A 24,562-nucleotide genomic window follows, 5' to 3' on the forward strand; every position below is an offset into this window, starting at 1 on the left:
ACTCTTTCACAGCACTGGGTGATGGGCAGGTGAGGGAAGCATTGCTTGGCACAGTTGGCTTGACAGCAAGCATTCAGCTAAGCCTGGAGCACCTGTAAAACTGGGAAGTATGTATAAAGCTTTCCATTGACTCGCAAACACCATCCTCATACTTGTGAAATTACTTCAGTTTAGGGTTGGGTTTGGGATTTTGTTTTGGTTTTGAGGTCTTTTTTTGGGTTTTTGTTGTTTGGTTGTGGTTTTTTGTTTTTGGTCTATGTTTGTGTTGTGCTGTTTATCTTCTTGAATAGGATGATTTGTCTTTCTACCTCCTACTTGGCTGGGGTAGGGTGGGCTTTTCCTTTGAGTTGTGTGGGGTAGGGTCCTGTAGATAGGTTCTGACTATAGAGAATGTATCTGGTTCTCTGATAACCTAAATCAGAAAAGGACTTAGACCAAAACACTTCTCTTAAGAAGCCAGAGAACAGACCTGATCTGGTACTACTCATTCAGTGAGGGCACTGCCAAGCCATTCCCTTCCCCTCCTACCAAGGGAGCTGGCAAGTGTCTGAGGGTAGTTCTCTTTCAGGTAGAAATAGGAGAGAATGAAGAGCTGCAATGGGTGAGCACTGCCCCTGGCTTCCTTCAAAGTCAGAGCCAAATGAATGAGGCATTCCTTCTAGCATGCCCATTCTAGGACATACCATGTTTATTCCTTTCAGAGATTACCCTTTCAATAATTTTTGGCAACGGAGATTTTTAGCAGGCAAGTTTTTTCATTATATTCAAAGCTCAGTTTAAATAATTCATGTTCTCTCAGGTGCAGAGACCTTTCATATTCTTAAGTGGCAGTGGTGGGAAAAAAAGATCATGCTTAAGACAGCTCTGGAGGGTGTCTCAAAGGGGGTGGACTGTAGTAGTGGCACAATGCAACACTTGTTCAGTGATTCTGCAATACCAAGGCATTCCATTCTTTAAAGTGAAAGCACAAATCCCCTATGTGATGGTGATTGGGGTGAAACCTGTGATTGTTCTTGTGGCATACTAAGCAAGTGAGGTGAATGACTGCTTCTAAGTGTGAGCTATGATATTAATTCTTGTCTCCTTGGAAGCTGGTCAGGAAAGTTGCCATCTATTTTTACTCATGGCTCACCTTTCACATTTGCACATCTTGCAGTTGTTGGTATCCTGCATTATTTGTTTAAAAACTAATAGAAAAATGGAAGGGTCACTGAAGGACAGAATAAGAAGTTTAAAAATGTAAAATCTGAATTACTTGTAGTGCTTGGTAAGACCCCCTAAAAAACGTAATTTAAAACAATTCTACAAGTTAGCCCACTAAGAAGCAGCCTCTTCATTAGTAGCACCTGTTCTTAAACAAAAGTTGAGCGGTAGCAGCAAAACTATTCAAAATAGATAGTCATTCCATTCTAATGGAATGTCACCCACACATTTTTTGTTGCAGTAGACATCTTAAAGAACTACACAAAACCTTTGCAATCTTTGAATGTGACAGATCCACTATAACAAAGCTGTAAATATTTCCTACGCTAAATGAATGCAGCCAGCATCATCATAGTATTAGCAATATTACTTGTAAAGTAACTGCACATCAATATGTCATGTTTGCAGAGTCTGATAAGTATGCAATTTTTCAAAACATGTGAAGTTATCATCAGCACCATCCTGTATTAAAGATTTGGTGCAAATTCTGCAAAGGTGAATATATTCCACTGATACAGCCTTTTCTGTGAAAAAGTCAGTCAATTTTGCACACAAATATAAAATAAAAAGTTGGCACATTCAGGAAATAGAGTGTCTGTGTTCAAGACCATTGTTTTAATTGACATCATCACCCTCAGATAAATGTTTTGAATCTGAAGAAAGAAGTTGCATGAAAATGTTTCACATTAGTTCTGGCATTGTGCTTTTCCCCCCACCACATGCTTTTCACAGGCTCATGCACATTGCACATCAGCAATGCTGGGCTGCTGGTCAATAATTTGGCACATAAAGGTAAATATCAGCTCAAAACAAAGGGAGCAGAACCTGTGTCAAGATGTGTTTCCTTTGTGGTGGTATGGACCAGCTCTTATGTCTCCTCTCATTCCTTGTATGCTCGTGTGGGGGATGTGCCTTTATAGAAGATGTTTCTGGTGTTCTCTGGACTGCTCCCTCTCTCAGGGATTAAAATGATGTTACCCTTTCTTCGAAGTGTTGAGTCCCGGCTAGAAGAAATGGACAGAGTCTCTGAGCCAATCTCACTTCCCTCCACTGGTGTGACTCTTATCGTAGTGATTCCATGATGGTGATGCTCAGTGTTATCTATGTTGCTTCTTTTCCTGTCACCTGACCCGTAACTGTCTTTTAAGGAGTCACAGCTCTCAGAGTCTCTGTTAAGATCATTTAGCTCATATGTCTGACGAAGAGTGACTTTTTCAGGACCTTTCCATTTCCATGACCCACTTCCTTCACCTTCTGATGGCATCTGAATTACAGGTCTGTTATTTTCTGGATGGGCCTCAACTCTAACAATGCTACTTGGCTCATGGTCTGTCAAGGTTTTATATCTGATGGCTCCTGTACAGGTCACTGTGCTTCCCTCTGAACTCTTTGGACTGCCCTGAAGCACTCCTTGCTGCTTAGACATGGCTATTACTTGCATGATTCTTGGCTGGCTATTGCTCCTGCATGCAACACTCTTCTCAGCAGCTTTCAGCCATTTAGCTCTAGCTGAACTACTTTTGGGTGATGTGTTCACATTCTCCTGAGTCTCTTCAGGAATGTGTACTAGCTGGGATGAGCCAGGACGGGACTGAATAGAGACCCTTGGCCCGCCAGTAAGACCTGAGTTGTTACAACCTGGTACACTGCCAGGTTGGATTTTCAGGTACTGGCTAGTTGGGCCATGATGATCACCATTTACACCCACTCTGGAGGGTTCTGAGCTTGACCTCATTTCGATAGCCCTTGGTGGTGACTGGCCAGATTCAGTCTCTATTACTTGCAAGGACAACTTTCGACTTTCATTCTTGTTCTTCCACTGGGACAGCAGCTGTTTGGAACGGGCAGAATCCATTGATGCGTGTATTGTTGCATTTCGTCTTGCTGGATCTTCCAAGGATGGTGTGTTGACTCTTGGCAAGGTGTTGCTGAAAGTAACCATGTTTTCCTTTCCCATTGGGCTTCGTGGTGTTATTATTTCTACATCAGCATTTGCTCTCTTGAGATTGGTCAGAGACCCTGAATCTCTGTGGTTTCTATTCAGGATACCTTCCGTACGGTGAGAGACAATGCCATCGCTGCTGCCACCATTTTTTCCTGGGAGGATTCTGTTGGCATCTTGACTAAGGTCTGTCAAAGACCTTAGAGGTTCTCTGTGAAAATTTGGGTGAAACACATTCTCGTCACTTGGTAAGAAGTTCCCCACAGCATACAGGCCCTGATATTTGGACAGAAGCATCAACAATTGGTTAAGAAAGTTAAAAAAGGACCCATTTTAAGCTACTTTAATTATATTATTTTGCTTTTAAATAGAATTCAGTGACATAATTACTCCAGGTAAACTGACAGGTATGCTTACTTTCCTTTCCTCACTAGTATAGCCTTAGTCCAAATTCTGTCCTCAATCTGGTACCTCTAAGTATGTATGAAGTAATCTCACTAGGATAACTAGGGCATAGTATTCATGGCAATAAATAGTTGAGGTAAGGATTTAGCCTCCATAGGCTTTCTTCTTTTTATCAAGCAACAGATACAGCTACAGAAATAATGTTTTGTTAGAAAAATAGGAAAATAGATGTTTGCAGTCTCTTAGGCAGAGCTATTTTACAACTATACTACCGTCTGTTCTGATTTACTGAATCTTGTTACTGCTTGAGTTGTACTCTGCTGTTAGTAGATTCTGCCCTTTCTACTGCAAAATAATCATATCATACAATATCTACATCATAGAACAACTTATCAACTTTAAATTAATTGCTTTCCAAGCTGTGCAGAACTGTAATAAGATTTAGTTATACAACATTTTCCTAATCAGTAGACTCGCTATAAAATACTGTCATTTTAAAAGGACTCCACTGAGAGTATTACATGAAAGGGTCAAATATCTGACTCAATCACTTGAGTTACTTGTTCTTTACACTCCTTTCAGAATTATTTGTAGTTTCACATTATTTCCCTTCCCCCTCCTCCTATTGGTATGTAGTTTTCAGGGCAGATTTGCTGAGTACTGGGTATCCAGGACAATATACTCTCTGCTGTATGATGTCCCGCAACAGTATGTGACGACCTACCAAAGCATACCTGTTTGTGCATTTCAAACATGGGGACAACAGCTCCATTTAGGTAAATCTACAACAGTGGAATCATTTTAAATAATATTCTCAACAGAGTGCCTTTCTGTTCACAGTGACATCACAGAAGTTGACTTTAGCAGCTCGTGGGGCTTCTGTTATTACCCTAACTGCTGTTTCTTCTGCCACTGTGAAGCCCATTTTTCCCTGGTCACCTTTGCAGACCATCTGCAGGTACCTCAGGTTATGTTATCACAGAAAAAAGGGGGTCAGGAAATGAACTTAATTTAGTATTATACTAAAATTCATCATTGACTTCTTGGGGGTAAAATATCTCACTAGCTGTTAAGACTCTTCTGTCCACATGCCCACACTCAAGCAGTGGTGTCAGCAGAAGCTCTGATTGCTCCCAGGCACCTGTGTTGTTCTCTGAGCAGCCAGGGTAGGCAAGCAAAATCAAGTGCTTGATGAGCTTCCTACTGACAAACAGGCCTGACTTACATGCTTCCTTACAGGACCCTTCCAAGGTGCTCCATCTCTTTCAACCCAGTACAAAGGAAAAGCATAGGGATAACCTGATCTGACCATCCTCTTTCCCAGCATGTTTTGCCTAAGAACTCCAACGAATCACAAGTGTATAATGTTGCCTTTAATTTCTTGCAGATTCAGCAATTCACTCAGCTGAGTCGCTCATAATTCAATCATTTTTTGAGATCGTAAAGCTAACACTGTCAGTATTGATTCAGGTCAGCAACAAATACCAGTTAATCAAGTATTTTTCTTGTGTTATGCTTTTAAGTGTGGATTAGAAAAGATGAGGATGTTTAAGTATTTAATAAAGCACATAAAGTTAGAGCTGTTTCTGTATACAGTGCCAGATGATTATATTCCACTTTGTGCACTGTTATGGCACTTTATATTGAAATACTTGTTTGCTTTTTCCTTTTTGCTTTTAAAGTGATTATCCCCAACTCATTTTCAATACATATTGACTACACTTGTCATTATGGTATGTGACCATAATGAAAAGTTTTCATAAAAATTACCAATACTCTTATTTTAGCCTTATTAGTTTTATTTGCTAAAACTTAACTATTATATTTACCAAATAGAGAGCAATTCCGCCTCCTATGAGAAAGCCACAGTAAACATCAACTGGATGATTCTTATACTGGGTGATACGAGTCAGACCGCATATAATTCCACAGATGATAAAGGCAAAGACCAAGAGTGGTTTAAGAAGTTTTGAGGAGTCTGTTAACGTAGAATTGAAGTACATCTTGAAAAAGAAAGAAATGAAGAAGCTGTTGAAGAAACTTAAATGTACCTAAGAGGATTTAATTTCTCACATACAATGTTTCTTTTACTAGATCACTAGTACACAGTAATGTTACAAGTAATCAATTTAATTTTACTTTACAGCCCTGTTAAAATTTGCTCACTCACTGTAGAAAGAGCTAAAATCACAAGGAATGGATTTCAAAAAACAGAGGCAGTATTGCTTGTTGACATCAATTAGGATAAGGATTTTATGCCTCAATACTGTTCCCAATCAGTATCTAAATGTTCTACAAATGTGACTAAGGAGCCACTGCTTGTGAAATACAGAAGCCAGATGTCATGCCAGATGAACACAATAACCTGTTCCAATGAAAGCTACCACCAGATGCTTTAGAGAGCCATTTCTCAACGGAGGGCCATAATGCCAGGGAGGTCACAAAAATTAAGTGGAGGTGGTTCATCAGTATTATTCCAAATTTTGGCCTTTCTCCAGGCAGAACAAATACTGGCAAGCTCCCAGTGCATGCACAATACTATTATCTAATGTCATTAACTGGTTGTTACTGTTGTTTTCCTCTGATTTTCACAGCATGAGTGATGGAATTACTTTTCAAACTTCTAGTAAGTTGTCACTTGTACAAACATTGTAGGCCATACTGAAGAAATGCTACAGCTCAGAAGTGCAAAATCAGCTGTGATTGCTGCGGCATGTCCCACAATTCTCTGCTAGCAACTGATGGGTTTTATTCACTTGCTTTGCAGTAACACCTTGAAGGCCTCTGGGAGTGATTGTGCCACTTCATCCATGCTGCAGATCTATGGAGATGAAATCAAACTACATCACATGAATGTAGGCCCTTAACATCTCAAGTTTAAAAGCAGCGAATCAAGTGAAGACAGCAATAAAGAAAAGGCAGCATGCATAAAGGTTAATTTGACTGGTAAGTTAAAATATCACTCTCTAAGACAGATAAACACTGCATTTTATATGAGGGTAATACGAGGCATCAAATATACTTTAACATAACACTTTTTGTTGCTTCTTAACAAAGGATATGAAGCAGTTGTATCTTTTCCTTATTCTTTAACAGCTACAATAAAACCAGCTTTATTAGTAGTTTTATTTTGCTTTCAGATTGGTAGGATAAAAACATCCATCCATCCAAGATATCCAGGCAACACATAATTTTACAATATGCAGCAAATTACTTCCTAAATTTTGTCTTGTATAAATGAAACTAAACAGAGTTGGTTACTCACCGAAATGTACACTGCTGCAAAGGCTGCCAGGGTGGCATGTTGAGAAGGGAATGACTTTCTGCCAAGGAAGGACACTCAAATTATACTTCTCAGTTCAAATGCTCAGTGCTAGTGCTCATTGAAAAAAACACTGGGTGGCACAGTCATTTCTATCTTACACTTCCCAAACAATATGTGATCTATCAGTAACATTTGTCATCAGGTGACATTTTTCTCAGAGAGGCAAACTACATCTTTATTTGCTATGTCTATGGGGTTTTTTTTTTGAAAAAATTTCAGTACTTTTACCTCATGACAGAAGCTAATGGAGCACAACAACATGGGGAGGGTATTTTAAGAATTACTGAGCCCCTTCTTGATGCCCAGAGCAAGAGAATAAATGAAAGTATGTCCAAACTCTCTGAGACAGTATGCGATATCAAGTCTGCTCTTGAAATTGCTGAGGGCCTTCTGCTCTCATTGAAGACATGGAGACTTGAATGATGTGGACTGGGTCTTGAGTTACAAACTTCAGATAGGAAAATTAGAAGTGACAGCTTAGCTTCTACTTCTCTGGCAAGAAGAGGAGGTTTTGTGCATGCACAAGCTACACAGAACCATCACATGAGAGTCTCTAACATTTTAATATTATTATTCTTCTAGACCCATTTCAATTCTCTAAAAACAACTAAAGAAAAGTGATGTGAATGTGAAATATAGAGAGAAAAAAAGCTGGGTTTCTATTCAGTAACACCTGTTCTACAGTGGACATCTAGATCACAGAAGCCCTAAAAAAATTCTATGACCTCTGAGCCCTAGAAATGAGTCAGAAACAGGGAGGATTTGTCTCTTTACAATGAAATATATATGTAATGTACCATGCTGGATGTTTTGTTGAAGGAAGAGTATGTCTATCTTGCAGTCACAACAGCAACTTTCACCTGAGAAAGCTCAGCTTGGGATAAATGCTTAAACAATCATTTGGCTTCACAGATGGGTCTTGCCACCCTAACTGGGCTCCACGTACAGCCATTTTCCTAGCAACACCTGAGCGAGCTAGTTTAAAATAGCAGAGACAGAAACACAGTCCTTTAACTTCAGACAGACATTTGTTCTGCAAAGCAGTGGAGTCTGCTTTCTAAATTTCTTTCCTCTGCATATTGCCTTGTCTGTTCTACATAACTAATTGGCAGTTAAAAATGTACATGTAGTTTAGTGTGAATGCCACACTGCTGACCTGAATTTGAGCCTATGGCTCAAGCAGGCCATAGGCTCATGACTCTGGCCAAGAGGGAATCTGCATGGTTCCTTTTGCATTTCTAAAGACAGACCTAAATTCTTCTTCGACTTCCTTTATCTTTAACCTCCCTGAACAAATCTTTCACAAATAGTATCCCTGTGGAACAAGTTCAGGGTTGAGGACAGGGAAATAAAGACATGAAAAAAAAAAGTAAATGTTTATAATAGCTAATCAGCTCCTTTATCCTGTGCAGGTTTTAATGAAGCATAAATCTACTTAGAGTCTCTGTGGAGCTAATGTGTATATTTGATTCTATGAACTTTTCTACCACTTGGAACTTAACCTTAATTTGATGGCATTTTTATAGTATATAAGGTGTGTCACAATGGTACCGTCAATCTTCTCTTTGTTCTCTTTTCTATTCACATGCTTTCAGGGCAAACACAGACTAAATGCACTCTCTGTACTCTCTAATGGTGTCACTGCTTTTGTTCCTCTATTTTTTATCTTTTAATCTAAAATGAAAATAACTGCAGCTAAAAATATGTCGCCTTTTTGTATGGCTCTGTATTGAAAAGGTGAACAAAGGTCTCAAAGAAAATACGTCCTGAACTCCGATGACAGTGTCTGACTCTAAATGCTCATGCATGAGGATGTGTAGAGGGGGAACAACGAGAGAGTCCTACTGAGAGAGAGAGTCATACTGAGTCAGAACATCAGAGATGACAAAGGATAGAGACCTCACTGGAGAGCTGAACAGAAGTGACTGAAAAGGCTCTTTGAAGATAACAGAGGAAAAGATGGACAATAGGAACCACTGGATATTTGGGGATGTTGCAGAAAAATGATTTCATGTAATCTGTTGGATAATTATGTGCTCCTCTCTATACTTTCCATACAGGAGTCTAGAGGCAAATTTCTGGAGCCAAAGTTTCTGGGAAGTACAAATGAAAAATGAAGGCGATTAGCAAACTCAGAACAAGTCCCTTCCAAACTGAAATTACTGAAGTCAAATTAACCTCCTGTACTGTAGAAGTTATACCATAATTTCTATGTAGGTGACTGAAGGAAGTAGCAAGTACTACTGAAGAACCAGTAGCAAGTGCTGCTTGCTGTGGTAAAATTGAGACTGGCATAGGGAAATAACAACATAATAAAGGAAAAATGCAGTAAAATTGAATTAAGGAGAAATTGAGGGTGGTGCCAGAATATTATAGCTTGCCAAATGTATCCTCTATGATGGAAATAACTTTGAGATATCAATATATGGTCATTTTCCTAGGGAAACAGAAACACCCAAAACCTGATTGCTTAGTCTTAATATGTTACAAGTAATGTCACTGATTTTTTGGAAGTGATGGTATTTAAACTTAGGAGTGACTGGTCATTTTGGAATGGCTACAGGCAGTCAATTCAAAGCAGCAGACATCATATTTGAGATAATGAAATGAATGAGATGTGACTGTGGAAATTTTTCTGCCTGCTCCTGTGTAATCATGTCCCAATTTTCCTGGGACACCATGCAGTTGCAAGACACTGCTTGCAAGCATCAGGCTTCGCTGGCAATACCTCAGTAACAGCAAATGGTTGTGGGAAAAGAGATGAAGAACCAGTTAGAAATACCATGCAAGAAAAGACATGTTTGGGAACACACAGCTTTGCACTGTTGTGGTATTTTCTCTAAAAAATAGATATTTTCAATGCTGTTAACATAAAAAACTTAATTAAAGAAACAGAAAAGAAACTTGTCCAACAAATCCCAAACACCTGAACAGTAATGTACAGAGGTCTCAGACCAAGTGCTTGGGAGACTTCTTCCCTGTCTGTTATGGGGAACTTACCCACACACCACTTCGAAAAAGCAGTAGCAGCTATACAGTGACAATTGTATAGGAAATTGCCTCCTTTGAGAGGGGAGAACAGCTGCTAACAACTGTGCTTTGGAACCTGACAAAGTCTTCCAAAGCCCACTGTTAGACTAATATCTTTATGGAGAAAATGGAACGTCACTAAAAAGACATTTATGCATTCACCTTTCTTATAAAAAACCAACAAACTCATTCAGACTTTAACTAGGAAAAAATCTCGAAACTGGGACAGAAGATAAAATATAAAGTGAATACTTAAAAATGTACACAATGAAGAATAGAACCAACCTTCCAGCATTGATAATATTGAGATCAGTTCCTGAGCAAATATCTTCCACAACATATGAATTCTCTGAGCAAGATACATTTAAGGATGTATAGTTAGGCTTGCAAACAGTCAGGAAATACGGTGCCTGATATCCTGTTGATAGCTGTATAATATCAGTAACGAGAGCAGTTGCACAAAGACCAAACACGTGAACACCTAGGAAAGAAATCAACAGAGCTTGTTAACTTTAGTATATGCATTAATTAGGTTGGTATATGCATTAATTAGGTTGATTGATTGTGCAAACTACATTCAACAGAACTCTGGTGGCTTTTTTTATTGGACCTGAGAGAATTTAAATGCAGAATATGAGGTATTTTTTTGTGAAAGCTTATTGCAAAGTTGAATTTTTTAATATAAAAAAATAAGATAGTTTATGCTTGCTTTCTTCCTGTTGATACTTAAAGTTTTGTTTTAATGGTTTGATGTCCTCCCACATCTTTTCCTAAAAGGCAGCTACATTGGAGCTTCTTCAGTTTGGAATGAAGTTTTCTGAATTGACTAAAGAGTAACCAACTATTTGAGGAGAGCATATGTACTTATACAGTGCTTGGACTTTCCCACTGGAAGACAGGCTTTTAGTAGTATGGACATTAGGTCATTGCTCTGAAGACCTGTTCTCTTTTTGCCACCACAGAATCACCAGCTGGTGATAACTTTGGCTACCTTCACACCTCTGATGTTTCTTGAGTATTATGTCCCTGCCACTAACCCAAATATTTAATTCTATTTCATGAAGGATCAATGCTTCAGACTGATTAATAATGCCAAATTCACAAGGCATTGAACTAATGCATTGCTTTACTGAACATTTTCAACTGCTCTTCTCCTAAAGATTTACCTCTCAGAATAATTCCCTGCTTTTATTCATAAATTTATTTTTCATCCTAAAATTGAAAGAATGTTAAAGACATAAAAATATGAAAAAAACTTCAAATTCAGAGTGTGAATTTGGGATGAAATTCATGTGTCTTTGAACTTGTTTTTTTGGTGATGGAATACCAAACAGGAGAAGTAGACATGGGGTATGTCTACGGTCCTCCTTGCTCTTGTTGTAATCTACGAACCCTCTGCTTTCTTCCTCACTACTGCTCTTAAGATGCTTTATTGGTCACAGATTGCCTAACCTCGCTGGTCACTACCTCTCTGTTTGCCAGACTACCAAAACCCAGGGAATAGTTGTCCTACCAGCTTTTCAGCCTGCTGTCCTGCTGGTTGTCTTTGCCTAGGCTGCCTTATCTAATGAAAGGTTTCTGAAACAGAGGAAACCTTTCCTTTAGCCATTCATTGGGAGAGGAAATTAACTGTAACAAGGGGATCAAAGTCCAGTTGCCTTTCCAAGTGCAGTTTTTTATAAATGACAATTAAAACAAAGTAAAATGAAAGAATTCAACATTTTCCTCTATCATTTCAGTTGCCAGATTCTAGCCCTTTTTGAGAGGCAGATAAACACATTCCAGAAAAAGAATGTCAAACCTACTGAGAGTTTCTGACAAGTTTTCACTGTTATGCTGAATACTGTGACAGGTAGGTTGAATCCTTATGATGCACTGAAGACAGGCAAGGGAAGCTATACACTGAAATCATTAAAAGGCAGCCAGCTCAAGGTGGGCAGAGAAGGAAAACCGAATTACTCTTTTAGAGATACTGACAATAGTACAGGAGAGGAAAGGGAAAACGGAGAGTGTAGATGCTGCATTACTGAGTATGGGGCTGCTCTGTTGCAGTCTGAGTTTCTTCTCACATTTTCTAGCAGAAAATCTGTGCTATGCTCTGCACTGTTCTGAAAGTTTCAGAGAAGTTCTTCTGTTTCAGAGAAGCAAACCTGCATGGTGAAAACTGAACGTATCTGGAAAGTTCTTTTTTGTGAGTAACAGTTGAAACCCACCAACAAATCTGACAGCTCTTCTAAGAAAAGAATTGAAGTTGCATCCTCCTGCATTAATATTGGCCTCTGTTCCAATTCCATTTCTTCTTTTGGACAGGCAGCAGTAGAGAATTCCTTCTCCTATCATTATCTGCAATGACAAAGGAGCCATTAAATTGAATGTAGCACTTATTCAGAAGATCCTGATTGAATTTGAAGGGCTGTAATATAACTGTAACACAACCAATGTCATCCACTGACATGCATTCAACTTTAAAAGATTTGTATCAATATGTAAACATAAAGTAATGCAACTTAGCCTGAATGAGGGCAGGCGAGAAGGTGGCCCTGAAATTAAATGCAAATGGTATACATTATACAGTGCTCAGTGGTATCCAGGCCTTGATCTACAGCTGAAACTTGATGCTTCTACAATAAAAAGGCAGTAATTATAAAATATCACCTCTAAAATAATCCAGAGCCACTGCAATGTCTTAGTGCTCCTGAAGTGGTTTTAGCATTCAGTCTTGGCCATAAGCCTAGCAATCCCAAGCAGCTTCTAATTATGTGACAGGCTGCTCTTCTGTATTTGTTTAATTTGGCTTGGGTTTTAACCAGATCCACAGCAGTGGAAAAAGTTCAGTCCTTATGGTCCCTCGCAACACACCAAGCAAAAGAGATTATGACCAAAGCCCTAGACAAGAGTTTATAAAAGGAAGAATATAAGTAAAAAATGGTGTCACTAGCTGGAAGATCCAGACACATTTATACATTTGCATTCTCAGATTTTATTGTTTTCCTTGTTCAATAGTACAACTATTTGGAATTCTGTACGGGGTTTGTACAGAGTTCAGAGTAAGGATTCAATTGAAATATTGCAATTAATGAGGCAATTCTCACCAGCAAAAGAAGATTCACTTCGTCTATCCACAGCTACACTGGAAACCAATCCATGCAATGCACAAAGCTTATAATGCAATGAGATGCCAAAGTATCTGAATTATGCTGAATCTGCTGTAACTACCAGTGATGTTTGTCTATACTAACACCTCCACCCTAGGAAAAGGGAGGTAAAATGGAAAAGCTTAGTCTAACTCTTTAATAGCTAAAGTTTTAATTAATTGAAATTTCTTGGCCAGGAAGATCGAAGTAGTGAAGGTTCTCTTAAGACATGGAAAAGCCAGTGGTAGGGGTTATTTAAGGAATTCTCATTAGCTGAGAACTGTGGCCACTATTATCTGTCTACAGTTGATCAATTTACTGCTGAAGCTTCCCAGAGAACCAGTAGTATTCCAAACTTAAAACTCAGAAAAACTGTAACAGTTTTTAGCCAAGTTCTAGGAATGTCTGGTACAGGGAAAACACCAGACAGATGGATTAGCTTGTGTGATAAGAGTAAAAAACAACAAGGCCTATGTCAAGGAAAATTCAGAGGCTGGCATTTCCACAGAAAAAAACTTCTGGAGTAGAATGGGCAGTAGGACTTGAAAATGTCAGCAGTGAATTTCTCTCCCTGAAACTTGAATTCCCAACTCAATGTGATCTAATGTCTTAGTGATCTCTTTTGGGAAGGACATTGTTACCTCTAAGCAGGTTTTTAGTCAGTGGCTGGTAAGAGTTTGAACCTTCATGGATGTGATTAAATAACTGGTCCTAATATTTCTGAATGAGTAACTAGAGACAGAATCTATCAGAGGATCAGATTCAGAGTTCTTTAAAGCAAATGGAAGTCATGCAGCAATTCAGGTTATTTTATGTTCCAGACATAAAATATCTATCTTGATAATTTCTTCAGGTCCAGGTGTTCCACATTGAAGTCTCCTGTAGTTTTTCAATACATAGACAAAATTTCATCTATGCCACAAGCTGTAAGACATATGTCAATAAAACAGGTAGTTATTTTCTGTCACCCTTCAGGGCTACAGAACAGACCTGTTTAAATGCATTTGCTACTCACTAATAATGGGAAAAAATGCCCAAAGAGAAAAACCAAAACACAAAGCCCCAAAGCCAAACAGATCCTTCTGTAATAATGGTTTGGGAAAATAAATCATAAAATGTTTGATGTTTTTTTGTATAAAAAATTACTCTAAAGCAAATAGATTGATATATGTTCTTCAGTCTTGGGAAAATTATTATACCAACAAAAATAATACAGACTAAAATTCCTATTCTAATATTTATATAAGGTTTTAAAGAGGGATTGGCACTGGACTTTGCTTGTCTTCTTCCCCATGCACAATTTTTCTTTTTTATCTTTTTTTTCTTCTCAGAGATACTCTTTGGTAATATTTAAAATGTGGCTTAATCACACCTGTATTTTATTGAGGCTTGATGACCTTGTGCTTGATACTGCCATAAGTACCTGAAGTGTGGACAGAGGCCAGGATACACAACATTACTGGAGATCCTCAATTCCTCACATAGCTCATGCTTTCTTTTCTATGATTCACAGGTTTTAGAAAGTGTGTAATTAATGGAAATGTTTACAAAAACTAACTTACAAAATGCTAAGCTCTACAATATGACAATGGCACAACTGCAATCTTTTCACACTGAGCTTCACTGGCCTATTTTTCCAAACAAAAAGGGAAGTATTAGACAAAAATGTCCCCTAGTTCCTTACTTCCAAAGTGGTATCGAATAATAAGGAGCCAATGCCTTCAGTGCTTTTACTGAAGGAGGTTGTGTATTTTGCACCATCACTGCCCAGTCTCTAACTAACACAAGCATCACATTCATGCTCACACCAACAAAAATGAACTACACCTTCCTAAGGCTTGCAGATTTTAGCCAGTTGTACTTTGAAAATTTGGGATTTACTTTCTTTACCAAACTTTCTTTTTTATGGCATGCAGAAGTATGGGTTTGAGTTGCTCGCATGGCATGCTTCTGTTTAATTTTCTGTACTGCTGGTAGAATGATTCAAGCAAGAATAACATTTTCTATTGCAAAATTTCATGCAATGCTGAAATAACTGAGCTATAATCAAAGCCCTTAACAAATACTAGATAAAGAAAGAGGCATCTTTTATCTTGATTTAAGGTGTTTGATACTACCTATGCTTAGCACAAACTCTCTGTAGTAAAAGCCAGGTTTTACTACCTACTGTGGCCCAAGTGCGCCTAGATAGATTCCTTCTATAGCTATTTCAGAAAAATCCAGTTTGTTGTTACCAGAAACACTTACCAGAAACACTTAAGAAACCCAGCCAAACCCAATACCAGTGTTTTGTTTTTATCACAGTATGCGGTGTTTGCAACAATCATTTGCACCAGAATCACTGAAAGTCTTAGCTCCCAGTTCCTAAATGTACAATTTTTAGCTTGCTGGATGTGAAAAATCCTTCCAAGAATGGTTTCTAAAGCAACAAAAATCAAATGCAGTAAGAACTGTTCAGTTAAAAAAAAAAAAGACAAATAAAGAAAAAACATTCTGGAAAGCAAAGAGAGAACAGCACTTGATAGTTTTTATACAGGCATCCCATGTTATAGATTTTGTAACTGTAAATTGGATAGAATTATAAAATGAATTAACTGGTTGAAGTTAAGGGAATTAAGAGGAGCTGGAAGCAGAGATGTATTTGCAGCTGGCCTTCAAGAAGTACCTAATTGAGATGCGTAGTCATTGCTGTCAGGGGGGAGAAGAGATCCTTTCAAAAGGCTGATCATGTTTTTTAGGTGCATAGAATCACCCACTCAAGGTGAATTTCTCTCTCCATCTGCCAGACAGGAGTGGTGTGAGAGTAAGACTCCTATCTGAACTGCTAAAATCAGACAAAATGAATTCTCTCCTTTATATATTTATAAGACAATTTCTACTTCTCTTTTCTGTAAAATAGTGACCCAACTGCTCATTCTGACAGGATATTTCTGTTCTGTTGAAATCATCTCCTCCCTTTGGGTGAATGATTAAACCAGCCCACTTTTGCCTGCTCTTAATGACTAACTTGCAATTTAGAGGTGTTTCAGTGCTATTTGGGAAAATGTAATTGAGTTCACTGACAAGATTGATATACCTTCTCTCTGAATAAAGCTAGTTGTAACAAAAGTGGCAAGTTCAGGGCTGTGAAAGGCTTGCATTTAAAAAAAATTCTTGCATTTTTGATGCATCTGAGAGTATGGAGATGCCCTGTCTGTAAAAGTTCAAATATTTGTACAGCGTAACAGAATGATTCAAGCTATTCTCATCCAACTGTAGATGCTGTTTCTTAACATTAATGCCCACCATCAAGACAGTGAGAGTAGATGAAGTGCTACAGGGAATGTTTTAAGGAGTGAATCTCCTTTTGTTACAGAAGAATGAAATATGAATTTAAAGTCCTAAGGAAACTAGCTTGGATGACACTCTACAGACAAACTGAAACCAAAGGAGCTATTTTCTTTATGCCAACTGAAACTCTGTTCAAAATATTTATTAAGTGACAGTAGCACTTCAAACTTACCGTAATTGATGGTCCAGCAAAAACCAGACTAAGCAACATCAAGAAGGGAACAGACTCTTGTGTAGGTTCAATGTATGGCATACTCAGACTCTTGTCATAGCAATTAAATCCAGAGTGAACTGGCTTGAAGACATCAGTAAGTTCAAGAAAATAGAGGCTAACAACAGAAGATGCCAATATGGGCAACTAGAAGAGAAGAAAGCAAAAAATTACTGTTTGGAAATGGAATAGTAATGCTTTTGCAAAGACAACATAGTCTGTTAATAAATCTCTTTGATGTTTGCTGTTTATATCTCACTGCTCCTTGTCATGCCTATTTTACTATCTCTAAATAATTAATTCTCTAGAGATACGATACCGTTCAGTTGATATCAATAACCCTGCTGTCTACCAAGCTAGTCAAAACATCCAGCCCAATCTTCAGCACATAAAATTTAGCCTTTTCATCTATGAATCATTAATAGAATAACTTTGATTTAATTTTTTTTAAGGAAAGTATCAGGACTGCAGTCTCCCATGTGGGGCCTTAGCACTCTGCTGTTCATCAATCACCCTTTCTGGTCCTTTAGCAACTCTGTGGTATATCACAGTCTACATCAAAGCCATTTTGCATTAAGTTTCAAAAGTAATAGTTAATGAAAACCAGTACCCGGTCCTTCCCTAGAATCTAAATTGTGATAATGCACATCCATTCTGCAATTCTATCAAAAAAGCAATTAACTTTGGCAAGACTCAATCTGTTTAGAACCTTGATGACTATGGTTCACAATCCTTTTATCCTCTAGCTATTTAGTTATCTAACCCTTTGCAATTTCTTCCACTAATTTATTAAGAGCAGAGTTGACCCTTCTGGGAGCCCAAATTCACGTCTGCTCACCACCAGCTCCTGAAAGCACAGGATCAACCAGTAAATCTCTGTCGAAGGAAGTAATTTAAGAGAAGATACAGCAAAAAGGCATTTTAAAGCTATTGGTTTGTAAGTGAACAAAGAGAGCAGCCCTGCCCCCGAGATGGGTGTTGGGGCATTCAGAGGTGACCATCAGGATGTGATTATTCTCTGCATCCTCCTTAGTAAATGCTCAGAAACTCTTTTTGTTTGCTATTTTCCAGAGTCCTCCACGAACAAGGCAATATTAGAACAACTTCCTGCTCCTCCACTGAGATGCAATGAGTCCTTCCTGGTGTCTGTACTGCAATGAAGGTACCTATGGTTAATAGCATCTGAGATTATGAGAAACAGCGATTGCCCTAAAAGAACTTTGAGAATACTTAAATGATATTATTCTTGCAATGTTCAGTTCACATTTACGAAAACAACTGATTGTTTAAAATCAATGTCATTCATCCCATTCTACAATGCAGTATAAAAGCAGAGGTAAGATGGGATCCACATGTATTTTGGGAAAATGATGAATAAAATCTGCTCTACATGGCAGAGGGACAATGGTTTCTTGCATTAACACACAATTTTCTGATTTTTAAGCATCAAGCTTACAAAATTCAGGCTTTTTGTGCATAAAATGTAATTCTGGATGATTAAAGGGGGAGGTTTTAAAGCTAAATTTAATCAAAACATCTTTTAATATGACTTTTTGTTTAAAAAGAACAGCTTATCTTTAATCTTCTGATTTGAAGAGGGTGAGTTGTGTCTTCAAAGTGTTCCAAGCAAAATCTGAAGACGGTGGTGAATGGAAGAATGTTGCTTGTCTGGTTATATCTGTGTTCAAGTTGATTGCATTGTAATGTCACATAGTATGGCAGCTGTGATTGTGTAGAGAGGGAGGAAATGTGGATTGGCATCCTTAAGTGCTGTGAGCATTACAGAAGTACATCCAGGCATCTAGGAAGTTTGCTTCAGTAAATAGTGTGCATATATACATATATATATATACATAACCCAAACTTATATTTGCACTCACATACTATACCACACATACATATTATGTACAGCATATAACATACACAATATGTAATACATATTATGTGCATACATAATATATAACTATTATATAATCTGACATATATATGTATGGAATAATTACATACAGTGTCACTAAATTGAGTCCTGCTTCTTGCCCATCACAGGAAGAAGTCCAGTTCTTTATCAGGATGCATTATATAATACATATTATATATATATAAATATATAATCCTTACTTCATGCTGGATGCAGCCTGACTGACCACAAACATGGGCTAGACTGCTTCCAGTCATCGCATAGATGTGCAGGATGAAAGAGGACTTCCCTGAAATCTTCTTACTCTGAGAATAATTTAGATTGTTGTGGAACTGGGTACCCTTGTCTCAACACCTGCCTGCACAGAGGCTATGCTCATTGGCCTCAGGGGCCTCTGGAATCTAAGGCTGCCACAGTGCCCCCTGTCCTGGTGTGCAGGGAGCTTGCACTGACTCTGTGCTGCTCTTGCTACGATGCTGAAATTCTGCACAGCATTTGAGCTCTCAACTTCCTTTCTGCACAGCATTTAGCTTTTGAAACATTTGCAACATCTTTTATTATTAACTATTTGAAAGTCATACTTAATGAGTTAGTCAGGGTCCATGTCCCATTGGGCAAAGCATCTCACAACAGGACGCAAACTTATTCCAGTGAGCTAAATGGACAAAACAGGCAGATGCCTATTGCCCTTCTTTTGAGAAATTATGCCCTTTTATCCAGATGTCCCCAAAAGTTAATTTCCCAGAATGGAAATACACAGCAGGCCCACTCATGGAACATCTTGCATTCAGAGTTTCATCTTCAGTATTTTTCCATTTCTCCGATATCAGGAAGGGAAAGTCTCTCCTTGAGCAATAGCTTATGCTTTACCCACAGGTCAAACTCTACTTGGATCATAGTATTTTTAGGCAGGCAACTGTTTTATATGGCAGCATTCAACTATCAAAAATAGGCAATATTTGAAGTGGTATTTTATTGTGAAACACTAAGATAAAAGGTAGTGAATAACTTGTTCTTTAAACTACTGTATGTAAGCTGTAACTCTATTATTAATTAAATATCAAGGAAATTTAAGAATTGCATTTTACTGTCTTATGACTTTAGTACAGGACTCCCGTGTTATTTCTAACTGTAATTATCCATTCTGCTAAAGAAAAGACATAATTCTAAAGGATTATGAATCTCCAACATAACTGCTTACAATACTAATGAATAGGTCTGTCGCCAATTTGCTATATACAGTATGTCAGATCCCAAAGGACAATTTTCTTCCTATCTTTTAAAAAATACAAATATAAAATGTGTCTTCTAAAAGTCTAGCATTTCTTAAAAAGAAAAGGCAAATGTTACTAAAATCTTCTAAACAGTATATCTGGCTATTTAATATATGAATATTTATGGAGTGTTCTGCTTAAGGCTGAAGCATTTCTGTAATTATAGACTTCGGCGCCCAACACCTTGAAAATGTCAAATATAATTAGATGGTAGAATGTGTATTGTTTTAATTACAAAAAGGAATAGGAATTTTCCTGTGCCTAATTAGAATAATAAAACCCCCAATGTCAATTCTTGACTAATCCTGACTAATAAGTCTTTATACTCTTACTTCCTTGGCTGGATAATGGAGTAAGACCCCTGTTTAGCTTGTAATTTAGACCTGTAAATGTAAAGTTTGACCCAAATGGTCAAACCCTGTTCGCCTTAAAGTCAGAAGGATAATCAGCATAGCTACTGAAAAAGTTTGATTTGTGGTCTATTTATTTTTTAAAAAGAGATTTTTTGTCTTTTTCCTCCTTGCTATTTTCTTAAACTGTAAGTTAAAAGCCTTCATTAAACCACAGAACTTTTCTATTAATAATAATTGTTATTAATATTTTAAAAGCTTTTGCTGTATTGAGTGAGGAGTTGTCCAAGCATCAGAAAAGATGTTCTCTGTTCCCAAGAGTTCAACAACAATGCAAATACCCAGAGATCTTGTAAGGAGAAAACCTCCTGTGTGTTACATAGAGCAGGACAAACCAAAGCAGCATTCAGCAGCACAACAACTTCTCTGAACTGATGGAGCATGTAACAAATATTCCTTCTGGCCAAGAGCCACAGGACAGGTATCACAATGATGGATCACAGAGAACTGCAAGAAGAGAAGGCTGGGAGAGAAGTTCAGAGGGGGGGTAACAGTTCTCCAGGCTGTTTATCTCTTCTGTGGGACATGCTGTGCTTGCTCTGGAGGTCATTTTGGCGTGCTTCTGGTTTACTTGTGAGGATTAAGGTTGTCCAGGATGTACAGTGCAATCACAGTTTGCTATAGGTCATATGATAGAGCCTGTGCAAAGAAGCCATGCTGGTCCTGCCCAAAACTCAGATGTTGGTTACTGCTTAACCACGGGGCCCAAACTTGCTGGGGCACTCCCAGGTACATGGAAATGCTTCTGTTAAAACTTGCCTATGATTAGTTTTCCATGACTTTGAATGTATGAAACAAGGAACCTGTAAAGCTGTAGCCCACTAAATACAGTACCATCATTCCTACTAACAAGCTACAGATTTTGTACTGAGTTTGCAAGGACTCAGGACTGAGGCTTGTCAGACACTCTTTATCCTTAAACCTTAGCAATCAGGCTATGGCTAATTTGTTTTACTTTCATATCTCTGTATGGTACATTACTGCATGATTTTTGTATTTATATCTAGCAGTAACAAGCAGTTATTTAGTATAAAATGAGCTGTAGTATAGTGTATCCCAAATCCTTTCTCAGGAGCAGTATAATGTTGATAGTGATTCTTCCTCACTTTAGGAACTACTTTTGCTCCTTTTGATGTTTGCTAATGCACTTTAACACCTTTCTGTCTTTTCACATTACATCCTGATTTACTATGTGTGGCACGGTTCACATAGTCGGATGCTTGTTCTTTGATCTGTTACCCTTTAATCAGTTTTGCCAGTTGCAGCTCTGCATTTCTTTATCTGACCATTAGGTCAGTTGTTTCTAACCTTAAGGCCTCCAATACCAGTATATGCCCCATCTCTTACCCTACACCTGCAAATCCACCCCATTGCACTCTCTGTAAGGCAGGAATACAGGTCTGGTATGACAGCAGAGGTCTTGCAAATGGGTCAGTGAAAGGTCAAGGCTTAGTAGGGAAGTCTTATTGGAGTGGATAGCACCTGGGGATCCTTGGCTTCTACAAATTCTCTAAAATTGTACATTCTGGTTTTATATTTTACTCTCATATTCATCAGCACTTAACTAAGCAAGAAGTCCCTATTTATCTTCAGGAAAATAACATCTTAAAATTCATGGGCTTTGTGAGAGTTCAGCATGGAATGTCACGTACTCACATGGCTGAACCTGTTTTGTAGGTTGCAGTTACGTGACTTTTGCTTTGCTAAAATGCACTGTATGGGTGTTCTCTCTTATCACGAACTCATCCAGATCCTGTGGTGATGTTGCTTGTATAAAAGGTGGACAGAAAAGAGAGAAGCAGCATGGATGTAGCTTTCAGAGAAAGTCAAGACATGATTTGCCAGATGAAGACTAAAGATGGTATGACTAGCCCACTCATCAAAAGAAAGGGTCATTGGATCCCTGATACACTCTCTGGATATTCTGTATTTTGTAAATAATTTTTAGGCTTGGATGGCCAGGAACTTCTCAGATTCTTAGGTTGTTCTGCAACCCTTCCATATCAAGCAAAGGGTTCCTGAGTATGGGAGCTGCCTCCTGATGTTTCTCCTGTTTTCTGGAAATTGGGTAATCTTTGTAAGCAATCAAGTAAATAAACAGGACTGCCTCAAAGAGATTGCAAATGAATGCCATTGGTTTCCCAGCATGGAAAAAACACCAGCCAAGTCTTTGGGAGGAGGATGGTCTAATTAAGAATTATGTTTAGTTCCCATGGCAAGGCTGTGGCATTGTGGAAGATTCTATTAAATTTATCATAAATATCAATCCTTGTGCCAAAGAATTCATGGTCTAACTGACAAGGCACAACAGATGACTGAGACAAGAAAGTCTGTGGTGGGCTGGAGGAGACAAGATATTCCTTAGCCAACTACTAACAGCAACTGCAGCTTTCAACCACTGTGGCTGCTGTCCTGTTGTACTTTGCTGTGAGATTCACAATGGACAGGAGGAGAGAATGGAAGTAGGATAGGTTTCTCTTATCCTGACAGGGGTGAACACTGAGGCCATTACTGTGATTGAACACCTCCCAGAATAGATCAGTATTAAGAAATGGCATCAGCCAAATTCTGCCATTTTCTCATTTTTGAGAACCCATGATTCTCTGAAGAGAGAGTATGAAGCATGGGATGCCTGTAGAGCAGGGGACTGGCTTGACAGAAAAGTGAGATTTTTAGATTTATTTTTATATTCTAAACTTAATTCTTAAATGCCTCAGGCTTATAAAAGAAGGCATTCAGTCTTTTCAGAAGTTTAAGGCTTCCATCTGTATAAAAGCTTTTGCTTTTCTGTCTGAACTTGAGTTTCTGCTTCTCCTTGTCCCCTTTTTGGATGCAGGTGTCATCTGGCCCAAAACTATAAGAAATTAGTCTTTTCTCTGTAGTACTTGTACCACACCATTGTCTAATTTCTGTGGAAATTATGTGCAGGTACATGATATAATGGTCTTTCTTCTCCTAGACTTAACACTATTTGATTTAATTTCAACTTGAAAGTTGAATTTCAAATCCCAGATGTCTTTGAAATCTATTATAATTACCATTCTGGAAAATTAAGTTATCTGTATTTCCAGTACTGATTTTAGAATTTAACTTAATTGTTTTGTGACTGTCAATTACAGTCTAGCTTTGGAAATACAAAGCTATCTTCATGCAATGCTTCAAATGTCTTATCTTTTACCAGATCTTAATAGAAAGGTCTCAGTATGTGTAAGACCAAAAACAGAGCTGATATATCAGTGATACAATTCTTGTTTATTTCAGAAATCTCAGTCATGCTGAATGCACAGTAACACTAAAAGTGCTTTTTTTCTTTTTTTCTATAAATGTATGTGAAGCAGCAATTACACAGGGAGAAACCAACAAAATAAAAATTGTTTAACAAAAATATTTTTGGGGAGGAATAATCTATAAATACTTTACAAATATTTCTATATTATATACATATTATATTAAGTATGTGTTTAAATAAAAAGCAAATTCTTAGGCAGAAATTTTAAATACAAAAAATACCAGTAATGCATTGTTTTTCAATGTGACTTCAAATATAATTGATGACTCCTTATCTTAATTATTGTTTAATTACATCAATTATAAGCAATTAATAATTGATTGTTATAATCAATTAATAACTACACACAATGAGATTTAGGATATTGCTCATACTGTTGATTACAAAATTTATTTTATGCGCCTGCTGCAAGGTTAAGGTAAATCAAGAACAGCAGTACTTCAACAAAAGGCAGTTGTTTTCAGGTCAGTGTCACCAAATTTCAGCTAGAAGTTCCTTTAAAAACCCCATCTCTAAGGGACAAAGCTGCCAGTCCCTACAATACTACAATTTATTGTACTCTCTGAAACATGCTGATTTCCATACATACAAAAAAAAATTTAATCCTGTGGGTGCCAGCCCTTCTCCAGTGGCTTCTTCCCATGCTGTTTAGCCACTTCTGAACTTCCTACAAATTGAACTTTTAAGTGATGGGACCATCAGACAAGATACCATGTTTGTAATAGCTCAGCTATTAAGTTTCCCTTGCATTAAGTTTCCACAATATGCTGGTTTTTATTAACTTTGGCTCCAGAGTAATAGATTTTTAACAACTATAAAAGATCACAGATGGTAGGATTGTAAATTTTTGAAAGAGGTAATAATTTGGGAAAATGTATCTCCATTAATTTCTAACATATCCAGGCCTTATTTTACTACTGGAAGTATTAGGTCAAGAGGATGTTGTTGGACTGAAGTAGGGCCTTCTTTCACTGAGAACTACTACACTTGCCAAGTACATAGCCAAAACCATAAGGGACATCTAGCTTGTGGCATTTGCATTTGTTTTCCAAAGACAGCCTTTGCACAGGTGTGACACCTCCCTTTTCATT

The 24,562-nt window shown here is 37.9% G+C and overlaps 2 protein-coding genes across 2 annotated transcripts in view; one reads left to right on the forward strand and one right to left on the reverse strand.

Annotated features, from left to right (window-relative positions):
• Window positions 1-228: 228 nt before the first annotated feature.
• PLPPR4 (phospholipid phosphatase related 4) lies at window positions 229-16,724 on the reverse strand. Its single transcript, XM_017729842.1, has 6 exons — window positions 16,542-16,724; window positions 12,119-12,248; window positions 10,191-10,386; window positions 6,816-6,873; window positions 5,380-5,553; window positions 229-3,421 (listed from the first exon to the last, which is right to left on the reverse strand). The coding sequence occupies exons 1-6, from the start codon at window positions 16,620-16,622 to the stop codon at window positions 2,084-2,086; spliced, it is 1,977 nt and encodes a 658-aa protein (XP_017585331.1). The 5' UTR covers window positions 16,623-16,724; the 3' UTR covers window positions 229-2,083.
• PLPPR5 (phospholipid phosphatase related 5) overlaps window positions 6,167-24,562 on the forward strand; it is a 121,852-nt gene continuing 103,456 nt past the window's right edge. The window contains exons 1-2 of the mRNA XM_017729844.1: window positions 6,167-6,496; window positions 17,652-17,742. Of these exons, the coding sequence (XP_017585333.1) occupies window positions 17,737-17,742 (6 nt within the window). The 5' untranslated portion in view covers window positions 6,167-6,496; window positions 17,652-17,736. The remainder of the gene's footprint in view (window positions 6,497-17,651; window positions 17,743-24,562) is intronic.

This window comes from Corvus brachyrhynchos, unplaced genomic scaffold, assembly GCF_000691975.1.
Source record: "Corvus brachyrhynchos isolate BGI_N302 unplaced genomic scaffold, ASM69197v1 scaffold101, whole genome shotgun sequence".
NCBI lineage: Eukaryota > Metazoa > Chordata > Aves > Passeriformes > Corvidae > Corvus > Corvus brachyrhynchos.

What these genes read in the sequence shown, in the direction of transcription:
- PLPPR4 (XM_017729842.1), bottom strand. Translation starts at nt 16,622, where the DNA reads ATGCCATACATTGAACCTACACAAGAGTCTGTTCCCTTCTTGATGTTG. An exon ending in TTGCAGCAGTGTACATTTCG is followed by an intron (nt 5,554 to 6,815) that starts GTGAGTAACCAA and finishes TTCTTTTTCAAG; the next exon opens with ATGTACTTCAATTCTACGTT. An exon ending in GCGGAATTGCTCTCTATTTG is followed by an intron (nt 3,422 to 5,379) that starts GTAAATATAATA and finishes TCCAAATATCAG; the next exon opens with GGCCTGTATGCTGTGGGGAA.